The sequence below is a fragment of the Ahaetulla prasina genome, chromosome 3 (genome assembly GCF_028640845.1).
Source record: "Ahaetulla prasina isolate Xishuangbanna chromosome 3, ASM2864084v1, whole genome shotgun sequence".
NCBI lineage: Eukaryota > Metazoa > Chordata > Lepidosauria > Squamata > Colubridae > Ahaetulla > Ahaetulla prasina.
Window position 1 is genome coordinate 186,120,367 of NC_080541.1, and position 20,320 is coordinate 186,140,686.

Sequence of the window (20,320 nt, forward strand, 5' to 3'; positions counted from 1 at the left end):
CAATTTGCAGCTTTAAGGATTAAAAACTGGACTTTAATAAATCCCTAGATGACATATATGAAATTAGAATCTGCAAAGCATTCAGAACTGAAACATTTCAAGCTTGAAACAGTTGTTTGGGGTTCAAATGAAATGCATCAACCTCAGTAAAAATGTTCCAACTTTGTTTTGACCAGTCTGGAATCATTTTTTAGTTTGGAACTGAGCTGCTTTGAACTTAAATACTGTACTTATAGAATGGTCAGAACAGTGTGGGGACACTGAAAAGTGGAAGCATTATGTTTGAGCTCGAAACAAGATTGAAATGTTTTGAGTTTGAAATGTTTTCTGCACTTCTACTTGGAATACTAATTGCTGTGCTTCTGTGATACGATGACACAAAATATATCTTCTAGACTAAATCCACTTAATCTTATCTGAATCCTACCTTTCTCTCCATGGATTTTGGCTTCTAGGCTTTTGCCTGAAATGCTCACCTTTAGTGCTTTCAACACTTCTCCCTTTTGCCGCTTCATCTAAGTTTACGTTAGCCATTTGCTAAGCTTTGCATATTTTTGTCCCTCCTCTGTCAAAACAGTTCGTCGCTTGGAAAGCCCGATTTCTGCCTTCTGGTGGGGACATTAGATCTCGCACTGTATTAAACTCTCTGCTTTGTCTTGTGCAGGTGTTGGCTTTTGGAAAGAGGCATGGTGTGACTTAACATTATTCTCTTTTTTTTTAATTATTCCGCTTATGTTGGCAGAGGGGTTAGCAGTTCTCTGCTTGAAAGCTGCTTGTTTGGAACCAGTGTTTGGAATAAGAGAATTTGTTACTTGCAGAAATATGTCATTTAAAATTGCATTTGTAATGTTTTTAAACTGTATTGCAGTTTGAACTGTGTGGAATATGATTATAAGAATTGGATTCTGGAAGTATTTTAATAATAATAATAATAATAATAATAATAATTATTATTATTATTATTATTATTATTATTATTATTATTATTATTATTATTATTATTATTATTATTATTATTATTATTTAATTTTTATACTGCCCTTCTCCTGAAGGACTCAGGGCGGTTAACAGCCAGATAAAATAACAATCACATACAACACAATAAAACCAAAATTTAAAAACTTATTCAATTTAGCTATAATTTAAATAAAATACAAACATCGTAAAACCCCAATTAAAATCCTATTAAAACCCATTTTATTGCAGAACTTTTTCTTGTAAATACAATTTACACTGTAAACAGATTTATTATAACTACGGTAGGATCTGAAAGCAAACACAAAAACTAGTTGATCCTCCATAGGAGTACATGTTCTATATAAAGCAACGGAAGAACTTCTTTTATTAAAAACTGATGTGCATTCTTCATGCCCTGGAGAGCAAGAGTTAGCTATATTCTACAACATTGCTCCTATAGAATTACAAAAATAATTAGATTAAATAAATAGATTGCTTAATAATCCTTACAAAAAGTATGTGCTTAATCTGTCAAAGTAGGAAGAGAGATAGTTGAACCTCAGCTATCAGATATGAGCTCCTATCCAGTGAGAAATTGTTATAGTACTTCCTTTATAATTCAGAGCCTTTATAGTTATATAATGTCTACTTAAAATATTTAAGACTGCAGATGGCCCAGCAATTTTATTATTCTTATCTTAATGGCTCAACAGTAACTATCTCATTCAAGATCAGTGATCCTAAATTTGTGGATTTCATCTGATTTATGCACATTTGGCTATATATAAAACTTGCAATTTTCATAAAGTACGTGCTTTTCAAAGGGAAGAAAATATTACCAATTACTCCTGATTCTATGTGGAGGAACCACATAAAATATAGTTTAAATTACTTTCAAATTTTGGAATTTCAACATAATGAATAAGCCAAAAAACATTGTTCCCCAAATATTTGAACACAGCCCTTCATTTTAAAATTATATTGCCTTCTACTTCAGTCATGCACCAACCAATTTTCTACTAGTGAGCATGCTGAAAGTTACCAAAACATGTATTCAGCAGCTGTTGTAGGCTGCTATCTGCAGACTACTATATTAAGTTAGTGGTGAAGAGATATTCATATTCTTTCAAAGAGCTAGTTTCACATGGAAATGTTTGTATGAGAATTAGCTTTCAGAACAAATATATTATCTCCAAACTTAGCCTAAAATTTTGCTGCTTTTCCTTAAGTCTCAATCTCTCATTCCATATTTGAAGAATCATCTTCAAAGCCACCCCAAATTGCAGTCTTTTCTGCCTAGCTGTTTAAGTGCTAAATATATTTTCTGCAACACTGTATGAATATAAATCTCTTATACAGTTGATCTTATGAGATATACAACAAGCAGAGTGAGAGGAAACATTTTTATTAGTATTTTTTTCATTTCCATTTGTAAAATTATTTGCAAAAATGCAGTCTCGTGTCTTTATCTCTGCAAGTTAACAATATCTCATTTCTTTTACGTTAAACAACTTATTTTTTTTAAAGTTTTTTTAAAAAAAGCTAATTTTAATAAATCTTTTGTTTTTCTTTTTGTTGTTTTGCAGCAGGCCTGGCCTGGAGGGACCCAACAGATACTTTTGCCTTCTACCTGGCAACAACTTCCAGGGGTTGCATTGCACAATTCTGTCCAGCCTACAGCTGTGATTCCTGAATCAATTGGAAGTAACCAGCAACTGGCTGATTGGAGGTGAGTCTTCAACCAAGCAGAAATATAAGTAGTACATAATATGAAAAAGTGCAGAAATGATGCAGTGTTTTCAGACTATATTTTTTAGAATAGATGATCAGATGTGTAATAGTAAATAAAAAAATTTTTTTTCTCTAACTAATATGTACTTTTTATGTCCCTTTGAGAGACAGGAGAGTAAAGGAAAGACATGTAGAAAAATGATTGAATAGTCAGGAAATGTGTGGATAGAGATAATTTCTGTAAAGGCTTATAAAAGGTGGAAAGAGATATTTTGGGCATTCTCAAGATATGCCATCATGTAATCTTAAATTACAGGTTTTTTCTGGAAAATAATGTACAGTTAGTGTCTGAAGTTTTAATAGTAAGGAAACAATACTGTGATACAGTCATATTTTCTGTTCAAAGAGACATAGATCAAGCAAAACTTATCGCAGTGTACATAAAATAATTATAGATTCTTCCCATTTCAGAATTCTAATTGGATACTGCGCTCTAAGAGTTCTGGTCTTCTAGTGTATATGTGTATGTGTGAATAGATATGCTTTCAAGTCAATATTGACTCCTGGTACCTGCCTGGTTAAGTCCCTACAATTTTCTTGCCAGTGTTTTTTAGAATTGGTTTGCCCTTCCTAGGGCTGAGAGAAAATGGCTGGCCCAAGGTCGCTTAATTTGCTTTGTGCCTAACGTGGAACTAAAACTCACAGTTTTCCAGTTTCTAGCCTGATGCCTTAACTATTATAACAAGCAGGTTCTGTATTCTGGAATGCATAAATAATACTTGGAAACTTTTGTGTTATTTTCTTTCCTTTAGAAGTGCTCATTCACATGGAAATCAGTATAGCACTATTATGCAGCAGCCATCTTTGTTGACCAATCATGTGACTCTGGCTACAACCCAACCTTTGAATGTTGGAGTGGCTCATGTTGTAAGACAGCAGCAAAGTAATGTGGTACCAGCAAAGAAGAATAAACACCCATCTCATAGTGCCACTAAGTAAGTAAATTATTTGTCCCGATTCTGAATAGGAATCGGCAGACTGTATTTTTCATATACATACATTTTCTAGGCATTTTTAGTATAATAATACTATGCTTATAGCAGATCAAATCCTCAAGCACATTCAAACCCAGACAGTTATAAGAACTTTCTTGTGCACTAATATTAATTTAGCACCTATAGGTATTTCTGTATTGTTAAGTAATAAAAATATATAATTGCTAAGGAAGAGTAGAGATTAAACATTTGATTACAGAGTCTGGAACAAGCACTGATAGCAGAATCTGAACCTCTAAATGACATATTTTTCTCCTGGATTTTACATGATTATTTGAGCTGGAAAAAGCTCAGAGCCATTCAAAATATTTAAGCTTTGTTTATGCCTTTGGTGGATGAATTTATCATCAATTATACACTTATCTTTCCCATAGGCCTGCATCTACTTTGGAGGCGATTCCATCTCAAGTCTACTCTCTAATTGGAAGCAGCCCTCTGCGTGCCACATCTTCTTCCTCCAATGCTCTCCTTCCAGTGCAAGAGCAGCATCAGCCCATTGTTATTCCAGATACCCCCAGTCCTCCTGTTAGTGTAATCACCATCCGAAGTGACACTGATGAAGAGGAAGACAACAAATACAAACCTGGAAGGTAGGGGCTTAAGTTTCTTTCAATTCATTAATGCATTACAATGAGAAAGAGAGAGTCATGAAGCTAAAAAGAAAAAGAGCCTGTAGTTAAATGGTTGATTTTTCAGGTGCAAGGAAGATTCAAGGGTCAGTCTCTGACATCTTTAGATGCAATTAAAGGTGTTTGCATTGATAACTCTGGTCTAGATTGATCAATGGGAAGGTGCCACATTGATAATTATGGCCTATATTAATCAATAGAGTTGAAGGTGTCTGCACTAATAATTCTGATCTAGACTGAACAATAGATTGATGGGATATAATACCCTTTAATAATGTTGTATGTAAATTGTTAAAGCTAATGTAATGTAAATCTCATCTTATACAATGATACAGAGCTGTTGGATAAGTACATCTTTTCTGAAACTGAGGGGATTCTTCATAGGTTATACAACTAATAACTTTCATATCTTTAATTTATGATCTGTGCTAGAAATATTAATTTTGGACTAGCTCAAAACTATTCTCCATCATTTAAAAAGTTGCAGGCCTTGTTAGGGCCGCGGTGTGGCTCAGGCTGTAAGAAGCCTGTTATTAAAACACAGCTGCCTGCAATTACTGCAGGCTCGAGTCCCACCAGGTCCAAGGTTGACTCAGCCTTCCATCCTTTATAAGGTAGGTAAAATGAGGACCCAGATTGTTGGGGGGGGCAATAAGTTGACTTTGTAAATATACAAATAGAATGAGACTATTGCCTTACACACTGTAAGCTGCCCTGAGTCTTCGGAGAAGGGCGGGATATAAATGTAAATAAATAAAAAAAAGAGCCAGTCTACTTTAAAGGATAGTTATGATAATGAAATAAGATAGATTTCATATATCCTACTCAAAGCATTTAGAAAAGCAATGGGATGCAAATATATTTAGTACAGTTTTGATTTAAGAATAATGCAGGAGTTGCAGTTGTATTTTAAAGTATTGTAATAAGGCAATATTAAGATAAATAAGATAACTAATAAGGAGTTATTGTTTTCTCATAGCTTGGGCATGAAACAGAGATCCAATGTCATCAGCTACGTTACTGTTAATGATTCCCCTGATTCAGATTCTTCCCTGAATAGCCCTTATGCATCAGATGCACTTTCCACACTCAGGAGCTCTGGTGGTGCGCTGGAGCCAAGTAGAGGGGCGGCTGAAAGCTCCACCTCCCGTACCATTATTGTGCCTCTGAAAACACAGCTTAGTGACTGTACTGTAGCCACCCAGGCCTCAGGTAAGCTTCATTGCCTATAAACTGCATTGGTCTATAATGTGGAACTTATTTTTTTCCTCCCATTTTTATTAGCTTGTACTGAAAAAATGTATGTGTGTTTTCTGTTAGTGTTTGCATAGCTTCCATAACCAATATATAAAAGAGTAATTGTCAGGAGTAGTACATGGGCATTTCAATTATGATGCCTCTTACACATAAGGAAAAGGTTGTTTGAGTATAAATTCATTTTAAAAAGATTCTTTATGATGGATACGTTCAGAGTAATATAAATGTAATCCATTAAAAGTAACAAATGTATTAATGATCAAACCTAATGTGTTGCAAACTAATTTTTTCTCTTCAAATGTAAGAAGTATGTATATGTGTGCAATCCTGTATTTTTATTAATACTTTATTAAGTATTCAGGACTACCTTAGTTCTATATAATATAAAATCATATAAAATGGAAAAGCAGAGATGTACTCAAGTTTCTATCAGGCACAAATAACCAGGACATTTGTCAAACTACAGAAGAGTTTATTATTGCTATCTATAAACAAGAATCTAGTCAACTAATGGTCAAAGCTAGATTGTCGCTAAATAAGGGTCAACAGAATTCATGGGGCTGGACTTGGATTTCTTTTTGCGATACAATGACTCCTAACTGGTGACATGTTTCATTCCACCTTCCACTTCAGCCTGCTTTCTATAGTTTCTTCTAATTCAATATAATCATTTTACCAAATCAATTTTTTTAAAAAAATATGTAGCAAGAGTCACAAGATAGCAGTTGTTTAAAAATCAAACCAATAAAACAGTGAAAAGTCTCTTCTTGGTGTGCTTAATTATCACTCCAAGAAGAAAGATGTTAGAAATAGACCCAAAAGTCTGTGAATGCTTTTTAAAGCAGTTCTTTAAACAGATTATTTTAAGAACAGATTTTCAAACCTTATAGCTCTTCCTTTTTAAGTACCTTCTTAATTCAGACAGCAAGGAGATAAGTTGGTGGATAATTTTGATAGTTTTTCATGCAAAGACTAAGTTTCTTTTTTCTAGGAGTGGGGCAAATATTTTGGGGCTGCTTTTTGCTATTTTGATATAGGTAGTCCTCAACTTACAAAAGTTCATTTAGTGAACATTCAAAGTTTCAACAGCACTGGGAAGAAAAACCACTTAAGACTGTTGTTCACCCTTTCATAGTCACATGATCAAAATTTGATCATTTGGCAACTACTGATATTTATAATGATTGCAGTGTTCCGGGATCATGTGATCACTGTTTGCAACCTTCTTACAAGCAAAATTAATGGAGAAGCCAGATTCACTTAAAAACTATGTCACTAACTTAACAACTGCAGTGATTCACTTAACAACAAGAAAAGTCGTAAAATGGGGCAAAACTCATTTAACGACCATTTCGCTTAAAAATTGAAATTTTGGACTCAATTCTAACCATACATTGACTACCTGTATTAGGCATTTTTTTTAAAATGCAGGTTTTAATTATTTGGGCATGTAATAATATGAAGGAAATTCGGTGACACATCTGGTGAGTTAATATGATCTCCTTACACACTAACAAAAAGTCAAGTCCATTTTAAAATGTTATGTTCCAAAATTTGATATGTTAGGTTTCTTCAGAAAGTTCATAGGGTATGTCCAAAGTCTAGCACATTTAGTAGAAATCTAGAACATTTGACCTTGATTTAAAACTCTTCCTAAAGCTTGCCTCTTTTCATCTCAAAGCTCCATCTATTTGTCTGCTCATTGCTTCAAGAGGGCATGTACCTTCCTCAGAATTTTGCCCTTCCCCTTTGGCAATATTTTGATATAGTTATCCTCAAAGAGATTTGGACTTCGTTCAGGGAGCTTTCCTTTTGAAATATTTGAAGAATTATTTACTTTTGCACTGTATTAAAGAGGGGGATTCTTTATGGAATAAACTTGATGGTTTTTATTGTAGGAGTCTTTAGTCTGAGCAAGATCAAGCCAATGGCATCTGTAAGTGGGCAAACATCAGGATGTTGTATCACACCAACTGGATATCGGCAACATCGGGTAGTGACAAATGGTGTACAACCACTCAACCTTAGCCAGGTATGTAAAATTATTTTGCCTTCTATATCCTGCTGCAGTGTTCACATAGTAGCAGTTGGCAATGCAGTATAGTAAAGGAACAGTTAAAAAGGAAATACCAAAAAGAGAATTTTTGAATGATAAGAAATTTCAAAGAGCAATCGTACTAAATTTGCATTCAGTAGTGGATTTCTCTTTCTACTTCATAAATTATGGATTTGGATAGCACCATAAGGACCATGTAATTTAATCTTTTGCATTGTGCAAGAAAACCTATTAAGCCATCCCCGTGCCTCTTTTTTGGAATAACATTAGGATAATCAGGATTTCTAACTATTTTGGGTTCATGAGTATGGCACCTGGCACCTAGTACTAGTCTTAATGATGAAAAGCAATACATTATGTGTTGCAATTTGCACAATAATATTTGTGGCCCAATACTGAGTGCAAGTTTGTTCATCAAGAGGTTTGTGTTGTGAGGAAGTTGTGGCTTCGGAGTCTTTTTCTGCAGGAGGGGTTTTCTGGAACGCTGACACCACACACATTTCATCAAACACCCCCCCCCCCGACTATGTGCATTGCTACAATTTTAAATTTTAGAATTTTAAAAAAACAGTCAGTGCAGAATTGTTATGGGAATCTGTCTAGCACCCAAAGTTGCTTTGAAATGAGGTGTATAGCAAACAAACAAATAAACGTGATCAACCAAATTTCATTCCAGAATTGAGTGCAAGGTAAAGATAGGATATGAGCCCAAATGCTAAACTTTATATTTATCTCTGCAATGCACAACCCAAAGTGCTATTTCCCCACATAAATAAACTAAAAAAGCATGGTACCCTCTCCCAACTACATTAATGTTCTCCCTCCTTCTGAAAAACCAAAGAGGCCGACTATTCCTCCTCACCAAGAATCATAGATTGCTCTCTGATATATAAACAAGGAAAGGAAATATAAGGTACAGAATATTTCCTTTACTACGCAGATGTAGATGTTAATTTTTCTAAAAATTTAAAAGTAAAGAGAGCTAGGGGTAGATAGCTGTCTGGAAGGTTGTTTAGGGAGTTGCAGTATCTACTATATTGTAAGTTCCAGAAGGTAGATTCTCTTTGGGTGGAAAAAGTTCTTTTCATCTGATACCTATCAGGAAAATTGTTTTGCTTTCCTCCACTTCCTATTAGACATTTTTTTTTGTATAATAGTGTTCTGGATGTTTTCTCTCTAAGCCTGTTCCTTGCTTTTATAGAACCAGCAAGCAACTGTACTGGCCTCTCAAGAGAGAAGTGGAAATCCAGCTCCTCGCAGACAGCAGGCCTATGTTGCTCCCCTGCCAACAACAATTGCTCAGGCTCCGTATACATTCCAGCATAGCAGCCCAGTCCACCCTCACTTGGCAGCGGCCACAGCAAGCCAGCCTCACATGTACACCTATGCGCCTACTACTGCTGCCACCTTGGGCTCCACCAATTCAATTGCTCATCTCTTTTCCCCTCAGGGCTCCTCCAGGCATACCACATACACAACCCATCCAAGCACTCTTGTGCACCAGGTCCCAGTCAGTGTGGGGCCCAGCTTGTTAACCTCTGCCAACATAGCGCCTGCTCAGTATCAACATCAATTTGCTGCCCAGTCCTACATTGGTGCTTCTAGAGGATCTGCAATTTACACTGGATACCCACTAAGCCCTACCAAGATTAATCAGTATTCTTACTTATAATTTGGGGGCAGAAACTGTCTTGAAGTCATGAACGATCATAGAGGTGAAGGGATCTGCAGTAGGTTTTGCAGTATTCTAACAGTTCCACAACAGGAACCTCTGTGGAATCCAAGGAAAATAATGGGGAATCACCCCTTTGTTGACAATTCTGCTTATGCTCTCCAGAATCAGGTGGTACTGTTGGTGGAACCCTGCTCTTCAGGGGAAACATAGGTGATGACTGGGTAGAATCTTTTGAATCAAATTCTCATTTAATTTTTATTCATGCTTTAAAGACAAACAACTAAGGCCTGAACCCCATTTATTTAAAGCTGTTATGTTAATCAGAAGGGAAAAGCAAATCAGTGACTTTTTTTTTTTAAAAAAGCTGTTCTTTAAAAAATGTATTAGAATTAAATAGTACTTGTTTAAATTATTTTAGCAGCTTGCACAAACTCATATTGCCACTAAAATGCACATTTAACTCTAGGTTGCTAGGGCTGTTTTATAAACTTGAGTTAGTATTTTAATTTTGTAATTCATATTCTTGAAAGGCAAGAGCTGAATTCTACGAAAGCAGTTATTTCTTCTCTTAGCTTCTCTTATTTATGTACATAGACATATGTATATTGCTTTTCAATTCCCTGATTTTAATTATTTCTGTTGAAGGATAGTGTAGCATTTTTGTATACAGCTTTCTTTTAAATCACAGATTATTTTTAATGTGTGAATTTTCAAAATGAAAATGAGAGGTTGTTTTTTTCCAGAAACAATTGCAGAAAGATGAATTTGCTTTCTGTTGTGAGATCACAGTCTGTAATGTTAATATATCTGCATTGTCCAGAAGCTCTTGCACTTAGCTGAACATACTTAGGGTTGCATTACTGTTTCAGGGCAGAAGCCACTGGGAAGTATTTCCTATAAGGTTCACTAAAGTGAATATATGTGCAGTTTCTGGAGAGTTTTATCTGAGATTTAGGCCATTAGAATTACATTCTTTCAGTTTAAAAATAACATTAAATGGAAGGGTCTCTTGCCCATCTTGTCTTTCTTTGCCTGGTTCATTTAGCTGAAGAATCCAAAATTCACCTTAACATCAACTTACTTAAATGTAAACTTTTTATACTTCCGCTGGCACCTCCTTCTAGGAATTTGTTGGCAGGAAACATTAAAGCGCTCTTATTAAGACTTGTATACAATACATGCATGTAGGAATTGCAAAAACATGACACAAAATTGCAGATTTTAAATGTTTATTACTGAATTTAAAACTATTTTAGAAGTTTTGTAATGGTGATGTTTTAATATTTTACAGAAAATGAAATATGTACATATTGATTAGAATTAAATACAACAAGCAAAATTTCCTGCTAATCCCAAATGTTCTGTCTTTGTAATCAAAATGTGTAGTGATTATACTTGAACTCTGTACTTAAGTGTTTGTCTAACTCTTAAATGTTTCTGGGGATGAAATTGATATATTCCTTTGTATTTAAACCAAAATGAGTTGTTAATACATGTTGGAATGTATGTGAAATAATGCAATCGCCTAGAGCTCATCACTGTAGCACTGAGAGAGAAAGAGAGAAAAGGAAAAAAAAAGCTGCATGAGAGACAAGGATATCTTCTGATTTGTTTTGCACAGGTATGTGTGACTGGTGTGTAACCCCCTCTCCCCCAATATTGTAGTGCCTTAAATGATTATGTAGTGTGACTAGAGTTTACAGTGAGCTTGCCTTATGATGGACCAGCAAGCCCCTCCGCTCTCCGTCAAATTGAAGCAATTCATCCAATATGTCCCACTAAGGATAGATACAGTTGACAAAACCATTTGCTTTAAGTTTCAATGCAAACATAAATGGAACAATGAGCATCATTCAGCCAAAGCCGAGTACTTCTGTAGTCTTGCTTGCTTCAGCTGGAAAGCTAAGAATGTTCACAATTTGGTCCCCCTGAAACGGCCAAGTGAGTTCAGACATCAAGCCAAGCTGTACATTTGTTAATCACAATATAAAATGCAGACTGTGCTCTGAGTTTCCAGTCACATGGCAGCCGAGCCATGATGTAGGGTAAACTTCTCTAGAAAGTATTGCTTTACTAACCTGATACCCTCTAAACAAGACTGTTCCTTCAAGATATGCCAAACAGCCTGTCATGTTGATTTGGGGGTTAATGAGAATTGGCATATCTAGAGTAGACCAGCTTGGGGAAAATATTGTATGGCATGGTTTGATCGTGGCGTGTATACCTGAAAACAAAGTAATTTGATTTGCCAGTTCAAACAATAAGTTTGTAATCAAGTTCAAATTGCAACTTGTAACCAAGGCTTAGTGTGGTGTCTGAAATGCTTCAGTTTAGCTGGATTCCGACCTAAGCATTTTATTTTGAATGACCCTTTCACCCCCTCAAAATTGTAACTATTCTAGCTGTTGATGCATCTTTAAGAGTATTATGCTAGGAATGCATTGGGAAGCATATTTGGTATTTCAGAGGTGTTTAAGCATGTGCAATTTCTTTCCCTTAGGGTATACTGTAATATTGTTACCCATGTGTGTAGCAGAAATTGCTTATAAAATATTTCTAGTTTGGTGTTACAATTAGAACTTTTATACCAAAGAGAGCTTACTGGAAAGCACATAATCTAAGTTTTATTTAACACCGCTAGTAATTTGGAGCTTTTGGAAAGCTTAGAAAACTCTAGCACTTGCTGTAAGGAAATAACACATGAGCTAGTGGTGAGCTTCTAAATCTGATTTGGTTTCCCGAATTCTGTCACAATTGTTTATTTCACCACTGCCATTATGCGAAGACTGTTCTTGGCCAAATGGAGAATTAACTGTCTTGGAGAGTGGTATTGCTACAGCAATAAAAGGCATTGACAGCCTTGGAACCCAGTTTGTATTCCATCCAATCTACATTAAATGACTAGATTTTGTACTTTACAAAAATAATAATCTAAGAATATTAAATCAATTTCTGGAGCATGCATGTTCACATGTTATAATAGTCCAAATGTGAACAGTTTTTGAAATGGTAACCGGCAATAACTCTGACTCATTAGTCAGGAATTGGGAAAGGGGGAGTCATGATTTCAGTGAGGCCAAGATTTCAGAGGTCTTAAAGCCACTTACCCCAATAGCTCTAAATAGTCTGTGGACCACAAGCCTTACAGTTTCCTTTTTAGTGAGGAATCTGTTGTCTCTGGCAATAGAGGAGAGTGGTTAACAGTGTGACTAGCTTTGAACATTTGTTTACTGTGCTCTTGTTCTGTTGTATTTTTTTTTCTTCTGTATTGATGTGAAGATAACCAAGGAATTTCAGTTCTTTACATCACTGGTGTCAACAACAATTTCTGTTGCTGTAACATTCTCAGAATAGTTTTCTGCTTAGTGCCATGACCTGTAGCTCAATCCGCCTTATAGAAAATCTGAAGTGGATTATTTTACCAATTAAGTATATTAATATTAAAATATTACTAGAATATTTCCAATGCAGCAAGGATTTTCAGTAATTCTGCTTGGAAAATGTAAAGTACAGGTCTTAAAAAAACAACCTATCCTTGAATAGGTTAATCATTTTTACCTCAAGTCAGTTCACATCATCTGAATGAACAAAAGAACTGGCTTTTCAAGACAAGTTTAAAGTAATTATATATAATCCGAATTAAGCAATTAAGAATCATTAACAAAAGACATTTCCCCAAGTTTTTGATTCTGACTTCCTCAGCAATTTGCTCCAGTGACCAGACACTTCATATCTGGAAGCAAATAAACATATATTAAGAGTTTTCTCTAAAAGGCCGCCTTCTCACAAAACAGGTGAGATAGCAAGTTACACACATAGCATACTACTGCCTCTAAGCTCCTTTAAAATCTCTCAATGTGCACCTGGAATGTTTGTCCAAAGGGACAACATCCCAGGAAAGGAGACATAACTCCAGATGCTTTGGTTTGGGAACTCCCCCCCCCCTTTCTCTTTTCCTCCAGATACAGGAGTCAATAGCAGGAAAGTTTTAATCTGCTTTGGTACCTCTATTGGCTTCAGGATATTTCCTATCTGAAGATTGTTGGGGGGGGGGATTTTTGAAAGTAATCCCTCATTATGATTTGTGAGAACTAGGCTGCAGGGGCATCTTTTTCTCCCAGTGCGTTTCCAGGTTGCCTCATAATGAAAAAGGAGGGAGAGAGCAATAGCTTCACAGTTGTGCAGCCTACAAGTCAATGAACCTATTTTATGCACAAAAATCAACGTTTCAAAAATTTAGTCTCCTTTGCTGAGGGAATTTGGATTACTCCCATAATATTATGGCTGCGTCTTTCTGCAAGTTCAGAAACCTGTAGGACTTGCCTGTGGGCAGCTGTGCTTTTCTCTGCAACCTGAGCTCAGTTGTAAGTAAATTTATTTTTAGTAATAGCAAGACAAATTATGCTTTACTTAGTCACTTCTGTGATTAAACCTATTATTTAACATTCTTGATAGCTGAACTTTCACCTCATTGTTCTTGATACTCCACTGCAAAGGCAGCTTCTGAGCTTTACTGCTTGCACATAGTTAAAACAGTGCAGTACCATACCTCTGATTTCAATATTTTTTTTAACATAAAATTCAATTGCTTCTAGGTGACTGGGATTGGCACAGCCCTGCTTTCTTGTTTTAATTTTTAACTTATGAATGGTGCCGCATGTTGACATAGTTGTTTGTTGCTAAACTTTATATAATGTGTGATTTCAGATTCAGCTTGAACTATTATCTAATTCACTACATGTAGCAGTGCATTATATGTAATGTTAGTATTTCTGCTTGACTCCTTGATATTGCAATGGAATTCCTACTTTATTAAATGTATTTGATATGCTAGTTTACTGTGTAGAATTTAACTTTTTTCTGGTTGTGCTATTCCTTTTTACAAGCCGCTAGATAAAGGTAGTTTCTGACAATTATTGATCTATGTTTGTATTGCCAATGTACTTAGGGGATAATGTAAAAATCATTTTAACAAGAGGAAATACAGATATTTAAAAACTTTAATACTAACTATATGGGAAAAGGGTCCATTGTGAAAACACGGTTTATCTTTGGATTCAATGTTTGTCTTTGGTTTTACAAAGTAGCTTGTATTTTAAGTATTTTCTACATAATATGGTAAAAATGTAGAACAATTGCAATGCATCAATAAAAAAGTTACTTTTCTGTATTCTATTAATTTGTTGATTTCTGAGTGAAAACGTCTTGTGGTTAACTCCATTTTTAAATCCCAGTTGTATATCAAGGTAAAATTTTTGTGCCAAGTCCCATTTTTATGTAAGTGATACCATGTAAAAGCAGCAGAAAGGGGAAAGGGAAGGCCTCCTTTAAGAGAACAGGGAATTTGTCAGCAGTACTGCATGTAATAGTTTAGCACTTGAGAGTAGGGCATAATTTGATGTCAGGATCAAAAGGTTTTTTATTGAATGTGGAGATGGTCTAAAGATGGAGTATCTCATGTCTAGACAAACTAGATGTTTTTATTTTCCTTTGGTTTCATCTGGGCTGAGAGGCGAGGTGGTGGCTGGGAGTTTGCTTTGTGGTTCCCCTGGGATGGTGGCTGAGATTTGGCATGCAATTGGTAAGTCACAAAGGGTTGTTTATCATTTAGATCTTAAGACTTAAGATCATTACATCCATTAATCTATTACTCCAATCCATTAAGCCACTTGGGGTGGTGCCTGGGATTAAGTTAGAAAAGGGTTGTTTACAATCAATCTGGATTGTAATCTGTCTGGATTCCCCCATCAATTTTGCCTGTCAAGTCGGAAAAGGGGTTCACTTGACCCAGGGCTATAACCATCTGCAATAGGGACCTTTATTGCAAAAGGCCTTCCTTGCTGCACTGGGCCACATGGGTCAGGATAAGCATAAACATTCAAAAAAAGTTACGTACTTCAGGTGGCGTGGGGCGCATTGCTCGCCCACACGCTCTTTGTCCACAAAAGAAGCGGCCCGGTGGCAAGGCTTGCCGGAGTTGACAATGGCAGGCTTTTTTGGCTAGACGGCTACCAGTAGCTGGAATGATCATTACAGGTAGGCAAGGGTGCGCGAGGTGCTTGGGTCATGTCGCCCACTCTTTTCAGCCGTGAAAGAAGCGGCCCAGTGGCCAGGTGAGGCGCGTGGGTCACATCTCTCGCTCTTTCTGGCCACGAAAGAAGTAGCCCGGTGCCCAGGCGAGGTGGGTGAGGGAAAAATTTAAGACACCCCTCGGAAAGAAGGCCTAGCTATTTTTTCAGGGATTAAAAGAAAATAAGACCCAGTCGTATTTTCAAAGGAACATAGTAACATAATGGAATTATCTTTATACATTGGTGTATAATTTCTCTGGTGTTACATACCAACAAGTTGTTCTATAAATAATTCTTTTTCAGTTCATAACACAATGTAAATTTCAATCTTTTTGACCGTGTAGTTTTCCAATTGGTAAATTGTAACCGGTGCATCATACATTTTTAACCTATTCTTCCTCCATTTCAAATTTCAGGAAAAGTTTAAACATTTCAGTAATTGCATGTTCACCATCAGTGCATATTTGAACTTTAATTCTGTCTTATTTTGCTCCATACCATAAATCTTTTTATCCATTTTGAACCTTTTCGATAACTATAAATCAGGGGTAAAATGCTCCCGGTTCGGACCGGATCAGTCTGATGGCCAGGTAGCGATGGCGCCGGGTGTTTTGGAGAACCAGTAGCAAAAATCCCTGCTCCCCCCCATGCCCATCCAATCGCCCAGTCGCCCACTTGCCGGTTCTTTTAAAAAATGCTTTTAAAAAGTAAAAAAAGGCTCTGACAATCACAGCTGAGGCACGCGATTGTCAGAGCCTTTTTTTTAACTTTTAAAAGCATTTTTTACAACCTATTTGGCTGAATAGGTTGTTAAAAAATGCTTTTAAAAGTAAAAAAAAAAGATTGTGTGTCACAGCTGATCACCCCCCTGCGCACTTGTTCTACTTACCCCATGCCTCCTTTTCACGTGCACTGCACACGCACACACCTTGCATTTGGCAGTTAATGTAGCCCGAAGAACATAAGTGTAGTGTGTGCTGATTGAGGGGTGCTCATAACTAGCTGCATAGCTGCATTTTGCACCAGTTGAAGCTTATAAATACTCTTCAAGGGCAGCCCCCATATCCAGCGAATTACAATAATATGTACAAGTGACCAAGGTATGAGTAGTGAGCAGAATCTCCTAATCTAGGAATGGGCACAAGCAGTGCATAAAATGTAGTTGATTAAAGGGCCTCCTGGCTATGGCTGCCACCTGTTACTTTAACAGGAGCTATGAGTCCAGAAAGTCTCCCAAATTGCACACAGGTTATGTTTGGGGCAGTGGAACTCCATCCAGAACAAGAGATGGAAAGTCCCCAGAACCAAGGGGACCAAGTCATTCAGTTTGGCTGAAGCTTGTTCCCTAGATATTGAGGTAGGATACACACAGCATGATTAATGTCAGAGTTTTTTTCATGCAAAAGAGGTTTTTCTGGAACCTTGTCAATTAATTTGCTTGGGATGGATGTAAAGCTGCATATCATCATCCCATTTTGTGCTATCAGATATCATCCAGTGGGAGGAAGTACCAAATTCTGGCACCCCACAACCAGGAGCTCAGGGTTGGGACCTCTTTTTTCCCAATCAGCCTGGGAACTTTCCAGGGGTCTCAATGGACATCTACCATGTTATCCTTCTAAATTGGCTTAGTGCCCCAAATGTCCAACCCTTGAGCCAATTTTGAAGAATAACATGGTAGATGTCTTCTGAGCACTCCTGGAAAGTCAAGACAAACAAGAATGGAGGCACTACCGCTATCCTCCTCCCACCAGAGGTCAACCAAATGTATGACCAATGCTGTTTCTCTTCCATACTCATGTCTGAATCCTTACTGAAAGGGGTCCAGATAATCTGTTTCCTTACCAATTTGTTTTTTTTTAATAAAAAAGTTTTATTTCCATTTTCCAACAACCTATTCAATGTACAGTCTCTTATTCAACATTAGTCATTAACTTTCATTTGTTACTTATTCGGACCTGCCCAGCTACCACTTCCTTCCTTAACACAATCTTTCCTCCTCTCTTCTCTACTTTCTTCTACTTTCTTCATCCTTCCTCTCCTTCACTTTTCTACTTCCTCTCCTCCTTCCCCACTCTTCTCTTCCACCCTTTCTAACCCTCTCTCTTTCCCCTTTCTTCTTCCTCTCCTTTCCCACTCTTCTATCTCTCTCTTCCCTACCTACTTTCTTCCTTCACTCTCTCTACTCATCTCTCCCTTTCCATTCCCTTCTGAAATGGCAGCTGAGCAGCCCCGATTTCATTTCAAATTATTTCTATTTCTTAATTACATATCTTCAATCATTCCTTTACATTGATCCTTCATCTCCCCCTCTTTCCCCCCCCTCCCCCCTCCCGCCCCCCCAGACTTCCCAGAACAAAGTACAGGGTATAAAATTAACAATCATCAATTAAAATACAACATAAATCATAATCAATAGTCACTCCTCTCTCTAAAACCTTAACTCCCCTTCCAGAAACAAAAAAGGACATTCTTCTTCCAGTCCATTATATATCAGTCCATTCCACTCCTAAAATCTTCAGAATCTTCCAATTAAATTGGTATTTCCAGTTCATCAATAAAATACATAGTTTTTAATATCCAGTCTTCATCGATCAAGACCAAGACGATGTTCCATCTTCCAGTATTCATCAGAAATTCTTTTATAATATACCTTTCTTCCTTAAACAGTGTCCCAAATATAATTCATATTTGCAGCTTAAATTCTTAAATTTTTATCCAATCTCCAAAAATAAACAATATTCTATCTTCTGATATCTTTAATATCACTTACATAAATCAAATAGCATTGCTAATATTAATATTTCTTCAATTTAGCTTACATATGTCAAATGACATTATTAAAATTATACCTATAACTTATATCCAAAATATATCAATTATAACAATTAAATTCTGTTTGACCAAATACCAACATTACATCCATAAACAATCTCTCAGATATAATATTTAATCCAATTCATAAATTTTTCTATCTATCCTCCAAAATTAAACAATATTCCATCTTCTCATTCCTTTATACCTCACATATATCAAATAGTAACACCTATAACTTATACCCAAAATAGGTCAGTTATAAAAATTAAACCTTATATATATATATTAAAAAAATACCATCAAAATCACATCTTAAGCATTCTCCTTCCCCTTGTCTTCTATCTTACACATTTTCCACCATCTGCTCACCAATCAGCTTAACATCTAACAATAAAAAATTTCCAGTCTTTAATATATTGGTGTAAAAATCTCTTGTTTAAAAACGTATTAAGAAAAGATAAGCCTCCAAAAATATTTTCCATATTTGAACTGAAGAAATTTCCAAGATTTTAGTAGTAGTTAGTTCTGTTTACTTAAGAGCCATTTTCAAACTGTATAATCTACCAAAAAGAGGGGGGGGGAAATTCAATAAACTTTTCTTCTTAAACATTGTAATAGAGAAAAAGGTAAAAAGAAAAAAAAATCATTAACAGTTCTTATTCATTATTTTACCAAGTGTTGTAGCCTGCCGGCAGCCAGTGGAGCTTACAGCAATCAGGCAGTGAGAAAGTTGGGGAGGAATATGGGCCAGTCCTGGGGGCTGGGGAAAGCTTGGATGAGGGCTCTGCGTCGGAGGCAAAGGAGATAGACAGCAATGAAGCAGAGGAACAGCTGGAGCCCGTTCCCAGTGTGCGCATGCGCAGAGCTCCCAGAAGACAAGAACAACTCAGAAAGCAGGGTTGACTTGGGGGTAAAGCCACACCTTGGAGATGATTGGCCCCTCCCATAGGAAACAAAAGAGGAGTGAACGGGGAGGGGGCTTTTGCAGGAAACAATTCATTTGTTCAGTAGTTTCAAGAGTGAAAAGTTCTCTTTGTGACTCTAAGAGACTCTGTGCCAAGTTTTGCCTTACTCTGCGTTTGGAAACAAGTTACATGGCTGCTTGCCAAACAAGATAAGCTGTGCTGAGAAATATTCCTTTGAAAAATCATTTGGACAAACCTTGCTGACTGTGAATGAAAGTAATTCACAGTGTGTAAATAAAAGAGGTTTTTGCCGGGACCAATTCCTGCTTCCTGTTTTTTAAGGGAGCCTAGGTCAGAACACCAAGAGTATTAACTTTACTGAATAAACCTTACTTGGCACAGTTGAAGCAAAACCAGCTCTGTTTTCCTTTGCAAAAGCTACTATAGTTAGTCTCCTCCCCACCGCCGCCTTCCCCTATGAGCCACCCAGTTCATTATGTCCACCAATCACTTTTGTTCATTTTGTTATGGGAACCAGCCATGCTATGACATCTACTCAATGCGTCCTTGAGATGGGAGCACTGTCTCATGGGAGCTGGCAATGCTTGGATGCAATTCCCCCCACCCTTGCATTTCATCCCACCACCTCCCTTTTCTTTGTCAAGCTGCGAGCAAAGTGAAATATAGGTGAAAGATCGAGTCAGTCTTGACATGAATGTATTTCTTGGAATACATTATCTGCTACATTTTTAAATTAGATTTGGCAGATATTAAAAACTCAAATTCTTGATTCAACTTAATAAAATATTGCAATCATTTTTCATTCTACATGTTTGCACATATTATTTCAGATGTACACCTGGCAATTGATTTTACTGTATGTTGTAATGCTTATCCTACCTCAGATAATTTTGGAAGGTAAGCAGTGTCTGTCCCGGTTGGACTTGAGTGGGGGAACTGTCTGGAAATTCCAGATCTATGGGCCAGACTGCAAAATTAAAAGAATATTGAAGAAAGTATTGGCATGAAAACCATTGAGAAAAGTACTTGGATATGGTCAGCAAAAATTAAGCTCGACTCAACAACATAGAATAGAATAGAATAGAATAGAATTTTATTGGCCAAGTGTGATTGGACACACAAGGAATTTGTCTTGGTGCATATGCT

General features: G+C 36.5%; 1 protein-coding gene across 3 annotated transcripts in view; it reads left to right on the forward strand.

Moving 5' to 3' along the window:
* Nucleotides 1-14,535, forward strand: part of HIPK1 (homeodomain interacting protein kinase 1) — a 39,439-nt gene extending 24,904 nt beyond the window's left edge. For 2 of the 3 annotated variants that reach the window (XM_058175812.1, XM_058175813.1), the window contains exons 11-16: nt 2,544-2,686; nt 3,501-3,683; nt 4,118-4,333; nt 5,352-5,584; nt 7,528-7,661; nt 8,887-14,535. In XM_058175812.1, coding sequence (XP_058031795.1) covers nt 2,544-2,686; nt 3,501-3,683; nt 4,118-4,333; nt 5,352-5,584; nt 7,528-7,661; nt 8,887-9,357 — 1,380 coding nt within the window. In that variant the 3' untranslated portion in view covers nt 9,358-14,535. The remainder of the gene's footprint in view (nt 1-2,543; nt 2,687-3,500; nt 3,684-4,117; nt 4,334-5,351; nt 5,585-7,527; nt 7,662-8,886) is intronic. The other variant, XM_058175814.1, reaches the window with a different exon arrangement.
* Nucleotides 14,536-20,320: the final 5,785 nt, after the last annotated feature.